This window comes from Cebidichthys violaceus, unplaced genomic scaffold, assembly GCF_023349555.1.
Source record: "Cebidichthys violaceus isolate CVI_PGR_0920_01 unplaced genomic scaffold, fCebVio1.0.p SCAF_141, whole genome shotgun sequence".
NCBI classification, from domain to species: domain Eukaryota; kingdom Metazoa; phylum Chordata; class Actinopteri; order Perciformes; family Stichaeidae; genus Cebidichthys; species Cebidichthys violaceus.
The window spans coordinates 156,729-165,919 of record NW_027176309.1 but is presented as its reverse complement, the minus strand read 5'-3'; the positions used below and the strand labels follow the sequence as shown (position 1 = coordinate 165,919).

At 42.5% G+C, this 9,191-nt stretch overlaps 1 protein-coding gene across 4 annotated transcripts; it reads left to right on the top strand.

Annotated features, from left to right (window-relative positions):
- The first annotated feature begins 3,654 nt into the window (after nt 1-3,654).
- Nucleotides 3,655-8,934, top strand: rpp40 (ribonuclease P/MRP 40 subunit). Of its 4 annotated transcripts, none has more exons than XM_068709284.1 (8): nt 3,655-3,855; nt 4,567-4,711; nt 4,821-4,889; nt 5,190-5,285; nt 5,849-5,971; nt 6,101-6,278; nt 6,358-6,492; nt 8,574-8,934. In XM_068709284.1, the coding sequence occupies exons 1-8, from the start codon at nt 3,739-3,741 to the stop codon at nt 8,770-8,772; spliced, it is 1,062 nt and encodes a 353-aa protein (XP_068565385.1). In that variant the 5' UTR covers nt 3,655-3,738; the 3' UTR covers nt 8,773-8,934. The 4 variants fall into 4 exon arrangements, with proteins under 4 accessions (XP_068565385.1, XP_068565384.1, XP_068565387.1 ...); XM_068709283.1 differs by having other exon boundaries at nt 6,098-6,278; XM_068709285.1 differs by lacking the exon at nt 3,655-3,855 and adding an exon at nt 4,236-4,299 and having other exon boundaries at nt 6,098-6,278.
- Nucleotides 8,935-9,191: the final 257 nt, after the last annotated feature.

Below are 9,191 nucleotides of genomic sequence, written 5' to 3'. Positions count from 1 at the left end.
TTTCATAGAGCTTTCCAAAGCCTTCGATACAGTAAATCATCATATATTATTGGAAAAGCTGCATAAATATGGATTCCATGACATTCATACAAATGGCTAAACAATGTCGTCTCCAACAGAAGACAGTTGTTTTGTGTTAGCGGTTGTTATTCAAACAAAGCCAGACTAATATGTGGGGTTCCACAGGGGTCCATTCTTGGACCTTTATTATTCCTTATTTATATTAATGATTTGTCTAATGTGTCAAAAAGCCTTTTTCCGATAATGTTTGCAGATGACACAACTCTAGTTCTCGCTCATTCAAATTTCAATTCACTGATAATGGAAACTAATGCTGGTTTAATGCTGCATGGTTCAGATTAAATAAACTATGAATATCAAAATATCGTACTCTAAGGATTTATCTCAAATTAAAATTGAATCTGTTGAGATGCCTCAAGTGTCATCTACAAAATTCCTATGAATTATTATTGATGAGAGTTTAAGCTGAGTAAACATATTGACTGTTAGTAGAAAAATAAACAAATCTATTGTAATATTAAGGAGGGTTAGACATCTTGTCTCCTTCTTTATTACAGTATCATGTATCTCTTTCATATTGTAATACAGTTTGTTCTTTTACTACTACTTTGCAAACAATGTTGGTCCTCTAGAAAGGTTTTGTTAGGATCAGAACTCGATCAGTCTCACGTCTCATTGCTTTCTATTCACAAACTGATTCTTACTATTTATGAATCAATTCTTCTCAAACTTGTGTTTTCATTTATAAGATACTTTCAGGTGAAGGAATATTCCTGATCATTTCAAGACCTTCTACAAAGTCAATTCACAGGTCCACTCTTACTCAACTCGTCATCTTCACATCTTCATCCTCTGATTACTGACTAGAGGTCCATTTTCAGTAAGATTCAGAAGAACCAAATTATGGAATGACTGTTCCCACCTAACAAAACAATGTCTCTCTATGAAATGTTTCAAAAGGTGCCTCAAAGAAAATCTAATTGCTGTTTTGTAACAGTTTTTTATTTTGTTTGTTTGTTTATGTATTAGTGTTCGTGTCTTTCTTGTTCTAGCTGTTATATTAAATTTATAGTTGTTTACCATTACATTGTTTTTTCTTTTCTTTCTTTTGTTGTTTGTAACGTAATGTCTTATGCATATTTTACTTTATGTTGATTGTAATTTTGTAAAATTTTAATATTATACAGGTGGAGGATTTAAATAAGCCCAGTTGGCTTTCTGCCTCTTCCTGCACTGTGATATTCATTTATCTCTGTTATGTTTGTTTATTTTTTATTTTAGTGTTTGAATTATGCAAAATAAATAAATAAATAATAATAATGGTGTGAAATAGTACAACTATAAATCATAAACCTTCTGAATGTGTCTCACTGGATCACTGCTGTAAAAGCTGTCTGCTGTAGACATCCCATAATATCTTATAGTGACAACACACCACCTGAATGACGCCTGTGATCTAGTGCAAGGACACCTACAGGAGGAAGCTGGAGGCCAAACTCCAGCGGAACAATGTGAGGGAGGTGTGGACCGGGATGAAGCTGATTACTGGCTTCAAGGTTGGAGGGAGACAACCAGGGGGCTCCCTGGAGAAGGCCAACGAGCTAACCTCTTTCTTCAATAGATTTAGCTCACAGCCCTCATCTGTCTCCTCAACACACCTCACCTCACAAACACCTCGGCTGCCTCCTCCCTTCCCCCCTCTGTCCCCCCTTGTGAGCGGCACGGACAATGAGCCCTCTACTTCAAAGGGCTCTTCCACCACCGACACCATGACCACCCTCCCCCCCCTCTCTGTGACGACTGGCCAGGTTAGAAGACAGCTGGAGAGACTCCACCAAGGAAAGGCTGAGGGACCTGATGGCATCAGCCCCAGGGTCCTGAAGACCTGCGCCATCCAGCTGTCTGATGTCCTACAACACCTCTACAACCTGAGCCTGAAGCAGGAGGAAGTCCCGGTGCTGTGGAAGACGTCGTGCCTGGTTCCTGTTCCTAAGAAGACGACACCATCTGGCCTCAATGACTACCGACCAGTTGCCCTCACATCCCATGTGATGAAGGTGCTGGAGAGGCTGGTCTTGGCCCACCTCCGACCGCAGGTGAAATCATCACTGGACCCTCTGCAATTTGCATACCAGCCTCATGTGTTAGTGGACGACGCCATCATCTACCTGCTGCAACGAGCTCAGTCACACCTGGATGGAACCGGTGGCTCTGTGAGAATCACTTTCTTTGACTTCTCCAGTGCATTTAACACCATCCAACCAGTGCTACTGAGTGAGAAGCTGCGGGAGGTGGGGGTTAACGCGTCCACCGTCTCCTGGATCACTGACTACCTCACAGGCAGACCACAGTTTGTCCCACTGGACCGTGTGCTGTCTGACACGGTGGTCAGTGATACTGGAGCCCCACAGGGAACTGTTCTGTCTCCCTTCCTGTTCGCCTTATACACCACTGACTTCCAGTACAACTCAGGGTCATGCCATCTGCAGAAGTTCTCTGATGACTCTGCAGTGGTCGGGTGTATAAGGGACGGACGGGAGGAGGAGTACAGGGCAGTAGTGGATGACTTTGTGGAGTGGGCCGGTAGAAATCACTTGCTTCTGAACGTGGCCAAGACCAGAGAGATGGTGGTCGACTTCAGGAGGAGGACGACGGCTCCACAGCCACTGAGAGTTCTGGGAGAGGACGTGGACATGGTGAAGGAGTACAAGTACCTGGGTGTCTCCATCGACAGCAGACTGAGCTGGAAGGCCAACATCAACGCTGTGTACAAGAAGGGGATGAGTCGACTCTTTTTCTTGAGGAAACTTCGATCCTTCAACGTGTGTAGCAAGATGTTGGAGATGTTCTACCAGTCTGTTGTGGCCAGTGCACTGTACTTCGCCGTAGTCTGCTGGGGGAGCAGCATTGGAGCCGGAGACACCAACAGACTTAACAAACTGGTTAAGAAGGCCGGCTCCATCATCGGCTGTAAACAAGACTATCTGGAACAGGTGGTGGAGAGGAGGACACTGAAGAAACTATCATCCATATTGGATAACCAGGACCACCCTCTCCACCACCTACTGCATGGACAGCGGAGCACTTTCTCCAACAGACTGATCCAGCTCCGCTGTCACAAGGACAGGTACAGGAGAACATTCCTGCCTACTGCTATAAGACTGTACAATAAATCACCTCGGCACAAATCAAATCGTTAAACCTCTGCACTACTGTTTATTTAGTTGATTTAATATTATTCTGTTCTATTCACTGTGTATATAGTGTGCATTTTTTATATAACATCTTTACTATATTATAACTGTATATATTGTGACATGTGTATTTTTCTTGTATTTTTATATAATATTAAGATTTTTTACCTGTGACCTATTGCTGCTCTGTAACCTATTGCTGCTTGTAACAAAATAATTTCCCCTCGCGGGATCAATAAAGTTAGTATCTATCTATCTATCTATCTATCTATCTATCTATCTATCTATCTATCTATCTATCTATCTATCTATCTATCTATCTATCTATCTATCTATCTATCTATCTATCTATCTATCTAACGGCCGCTAGAGGGCGGTAATCCGCCGCTGGAGCATCGAGTCTGCCGAAGCTTTTATGTTGAAAACCCCATACCGGAAGTATCTTGTAGCGCGTTAGCTCCCTGGTTATAGCTCCGTGAAACGAATTATTAAGTTCTAAAGTTGTAATAAAGTTCTCTTTAAGATGTTCGGAGATCTGGAGCGGACTCCTCGGACCCTGCTGGTCTGTGACCGGTCCAGTTTCCTGGATGAGAAGAACCGGCTGAGCTCTCAGGTGGAGCAGCTTCACTTCAACTACAAGGTTAGCATGTTAGCTTCAGCTTCACTTCAACTACGAGGTTAGCATGTTAACTTCAGCTTCACTTCAACTACAAGGTTAGCATGTTAGCTTCAGCTGCATTTCAACTACAAGGTTAGCATTTTAGCTTCAGCTTCACTTCAACTACAAGGTTAGCATGTTAGCTTCAGCTGCATTTCAACTACAAGGTTAGCATTTTAGCTTCAGTTGCATTTGAACTACAAGGTTAGCATGTTAGCTTCAGTTGCATTTCAACTACAAGGTTAGCATTTTAGCTTCAGTTGCATTTCAACTACAAGGTTAGCATGTTAGCTTCAGCTTCATTTCAACTACAAGGTTAGCATGTTAGCTTCAGCTGCATTTCAACTACAAGGTTAGCATGTTAGCTTCAGCTGCACTTCAACTAAAAGGTTAGCATGTTAGCTTCAGCTTCACTTCAACTACAAGGTTAGTAACATGCTAACAGAGAGTTAACAGCAAACATGCTAACAGACTAAAAAAAAACACTACTACAGGAGTAGGGCCCGGACCTTCAGAATAAAAGCATTTAAAAACAAATAGATTTATTTATTGGTTTATAGAACTAGTCAAACAGTTTGTAGTCATTCTGATTCATAATTAAATAAACAGAATGTTAAACTAAGTAATGAAAATATGTAAACACCTGTGGAATTAGTTTAATTTTTGTACTGACCCGTTGTTTTACCTGTGCAGGTGTCCATGCTGCTACCTGAGTGTAGCTCCGCCCCCTCTCGCCTAGAAGCTGTATTAAACAGTTTTAACAGTTTCTACCTGATCAGGAAGCTGCCGATACATGAGCTGTTAGACAAACACTTCCTGGAGACCTCTGTGCACCAGGGTAACACCTGTACATACACACACCTGTACACACACCTGACACCCACCTGAACACACCTGTACATATGTACATATTTAATATGAACCAGCTGTGTGTTTGTGTGCTACAGGGCTGGTCTCAGGTCTGTCCTACAGGACCAGGATCGATGAAGACAACTGTGTCGCTCTGATGCCAAACGGTAAAAACTCTCCTCATGTACAGGTGTCTCGTGTAGGGGTGTCTCGTGTAGGGGTGTCTCGTGTAGGGGTGTCTCGTGTAGGGGTGTCTCGTGTAGGGGTGTCTCGTGTACGGGTGTCTCGTGTAGGGGTGTCTCGTGTAGGGGTGTCTCGTGTAGGGGTGTCTCGTGTAGAGATGTCTCATGTACGGGTGTCTCGTGTAGAGGTGTCTCATGTAGGGGTGTCTCGTGTAGGGGTGTCTCGTGTAGAGGTGTCTCGTGTAGAGGTGTCTCATTGTCACCTGTCTGTCTGTCTGTCTGCAGGTCACCTGTCTCTCTCTCTGGATAAAGACTCCTTTGAGTTGTTGGGAGTTGAAGGGAAACCGTCGAGATACAACCTTGGAACAAACAGCAGATACGGTTTGTTATTAAATTAAATGTCTTCATACAGTCAGAGCATGTGAACGCAACTCCCACTGTTCATCCACATAACGCACCGTAACTCAGAGGTGACAACGGATACCCGGAGATGTGCGGTAGTCTCCGGTGAGAGCGACGGCCGGTGCGTTTTGTGACTCCGTCTCTTTTGTAGTCCTCTCCTCTTTGTACGACTCGCGTGTTCTTCTGGTGACGGTGCGTCTGGAGGGAGGCTCCTACGTGATGTCATTCATGATCCTGAGAATGTTCCTCAGATCGACGTCTTCTCAACACTAGTCGTCCTCAGTTTGTATCTCTCCACTTCTCTGTGGCGTCTGTTAGCTCGTCTTTAGTTTATCTCTACTTCTCCACACGCTGCATCAACGTAGTGATGAAGACTCCTCCACCGCTACCAGTGAGCAACAGACTTTCAAAATATGAATACAAAAAAAACTGCGTTAATGCGATAAAATAATTGTCGGCGTTGATTAAATAATGCGTTAGCGCGATAATAACGCGTTAACTTGCCCAACACTAATATGTATATATATATATATATATTACAGTGGTATCTGTAGATTTGACTGACAGCAGCATGGCTCCTGGTGGGCGGGGCTACCAGAGACTCGTCACAGGTCTGAGGTCACGAATTCAACTGAAGACAGACTTCCTGCTGTCACACCATCCAGGTGAGACACACCTGTGTTACCTTGTTACCCATGATGCAACACATTTGTGACCAGCGTTCAGCTCCGTTAGATCCCACCAACATGAAATGAGAAGTTATTACCCATGAGCCTCTGCTTTCTGTCCAGTAGGGGGCGGGGCCTCTCTGCAGGCCCTCCTGTCTCGCTGTGATTGGTCAGAGCACAGACCTGAGGTCAGAAGCTACGCCCTCACAGACCTTTGCTGTCCCCTGCTGACCTCTGACCTGCAGTCACGTGACCCTCACCTCCTCCTGGAGTGGCTCGGTGCCGTGGACGCCGACGTCAGCTGGTGAGACGGTGGTTGTTGTTATATTAAACTGTGAGCGTCATGTGACCCGCTGACTCTTCTTCTTTTTCTGTGGTTTCAGTGAGAACTCGTCCAACAGCTTCCTGTCCACGCTGGTCTGTCCTGAGCCAAAGACGACGATGAGTCGAGCTCTGAGTGTCTCCGTCTGTGGACTGCTGAGTCCTCAAGACGTCCACCGACTCATCCAGCAGATTAGGTCAGTCCTGCTAGTACTGCTATACCACTGATAGTACTGCTATACCACTGATAGTACTACTTATACCACTGATAGTACTGCTATACCACTGATAGTACTGCTATACCACTGATAGTACTACTTATAGTACTGCTATACCACTGATAGTACTACTTATACCACTGATAGTACTGCTATACCACTGATAGTACTGCTATACCACTGATAGTACTACTTATACCACTGATAGTACTGCTATACCACTGATAGTACTACTTATACCACTGATAGTACTGCTATACCACTGATAGTACTGCTATACCACTGATAGTACTACTTATACCACTGATAGTACTGCTATACCACTGATAGTACTGCTATACCACTGATAGTACTACTTATAGTACTGCTATACCACTGATAGTACTACTTATACCACTGATAGTACTACTTATACCACTGATAGTACTGCTATACCACTGATAGTACTACTTATACCACTGATAGTACTGCTATACCACTGATAGTACTACTTATACCACTGATAGTACTACTTATACCACTGATAGTACTACTATACCACTGATAGTACTACTTATACCACTGATAGTACTGCTATACCACTGATAGTACTACTTATACTACTGATAGTACTGCTATACCACTGATAGTACTGCTATACCACTGATAGTACTATTTATACCACTGATAGTACTGCTATACCACTGATAGTACTGCTATACCACTGATAGTACTATTTATACCACTGATAGTACTGCTATACCACTGATAGTACTGCTATACCACTGATAGTACTACTTATACCACTGATAGTACTGCTATACCACTGATAGTACTACTATACCACTGATAGTACTGCTATACCACTGATAGTACTACTATACCACTGATAGTACTGCTATAGCACTGATAGTACTACTATAGCAGTGATAGTACTACTACTTATAGCAGTGATAGTACTACTATAGTACTACTTATACCAGTGATAGTACTACTATAGCAGTGATAATACTACTTATACCACTGATAGTACTGCTATACCACTGATAGTACTACTTATACCACTGATAGTACTGCTATACCACTGATAGTACTACTTATACCACTGATAGTACTGCTATACCACTGATAGTACTACTTATACCACTGATAGTACTGCTATAGCACTGATAGTACTACTATAGCAGTGATAGTACTACTACAGCAGTGATAGTACTACTACTTATAGCAGTGATAGTACTACTATAGTACTACTTATACCAGTGATAGTACTACTACTTATAGCAGTGATAGTACTACTATAGTACTACTTATACCAGTGATAGTACTACTATAGCAGTGATACTACTTATACCAGTGATAGTACTACTATGGTACTACTTATACCAGTGATAGTACTACTATAGCAGTGATAATACTACTTATACCAGTGATAGGAGTACTAGTACTACTTATAGCAGTGATAGGTGTACTAGTTCTACTTATAGCAGTGATAGGTGTACTAGTTCTACTTATAGCAGTGATAGGTGTACTAGTTCTACTTATAGCAGTGATAGGTGTACTAGTACTACGTATAGCAGTGATAGGTGTACTAGTTCTACTTATAGCAGTGATAGGTGTACTAGTTCTACTTATAGCAGTGATAGATGTACTGGTACTACTTATAGCAGTGATAGGTGTACTGGTACTACTTATAGCAGTGATAGGTGTACTGGTACTACTTATAGCAGTGATAGGTGTACTGGTACTACTTATAGCAGTGATAGGTGTACTGGTACTACTTATAGCAGTGATAGGTGTACTGGTACTACTTATTGCAGTGATAGGTGTACTGGTACTACTTATTGCAGTGATAGGTGTACTGGTACTACTTATAGCAGTAATAGGTGTACTGGTACTACTTATAGCAGTGATAGTAGTACTGATCAGAGAAACTTAGAATCAATAAAGGTTCAATTTATGGATGTTAATCCTCAATAAACATGTTTCTAGTATTTTTAGTACTACTATTTTAGCAGCGATAGTAGTACTAGTACTCTCTCCACACTGTGAGAGTAACAGTGTCCTCACCTGTCCTGCAGGTGTTACCTGGATCAGCCTCGGTTGGAGTCCTGGGCGTCTCTGACGGTTCATGGTTTCGTTGATAGTCCAGTATCTTGGGGGGGCGACGAACACGGAGTCCTGAGAGGAGGAGAGAACTTCTACAGTCTGCTAATGTTCCACGACCACACCTACCACCTACACCTGGGGACAGGAGCCCACGACACCTGTCCACCGTGACTACACCTGTCCTCTGTGACTACACCTGTCCACCATGACTACACCTGTCCTCAGACTACACTTGTCCTCCGTGATCAGGTTTTGTTGTAGAAACCAGTTTCACGTCCACTTTGGATTCAAATCAAACTAAAATAATAATAAAAATAAATTGTAGTAAATATTTCTGAATGTGAGAGTTGAGTTCAACCAAAGAGTGAAATGTTTTTCTGGTCCCTGTTAATATTCTGGAGACCCTTTGTGGGCCCCGGGCCTCAGGATGAGAACCACTGCAGACTGATCTTTTTGTTCCTGATCTAAAAACAATATTTAATTTGTTTTGTAAATAACTTTTATTCCTCTGTTGTCTTTTATGAACCTGTTTCTCTCATTTCTCCTAAAATAAGTCTTTCATCAGCTGATTTCTAAATGGTTAATTATTC

Bases quoted from the DNA above. Each gene is read 5' to 3' on its own strand.
- rpp40 (XM_068709283.1), top strand. From the start codon at position 3,739: ATGTTCGGAGATCTGGAGCGGACTCCTCGGACCCTGCTGGTCTGTGAC. The intron at 4,890-5,189 runs GTAAAAACTCTC...GTCTGTCTGCAG, and splicing joins TGTCGCTCTGATGCCAAACG to GTCACCTGTCTCTCTCTCTG. The intron at 5,972-6,097 runs GTGAGACACACC...CTTTCTGTCCAG, and splicing joins CCTGCTGTCACACCATCCAG to TAGGGGGCGGGGCCTCTCTG.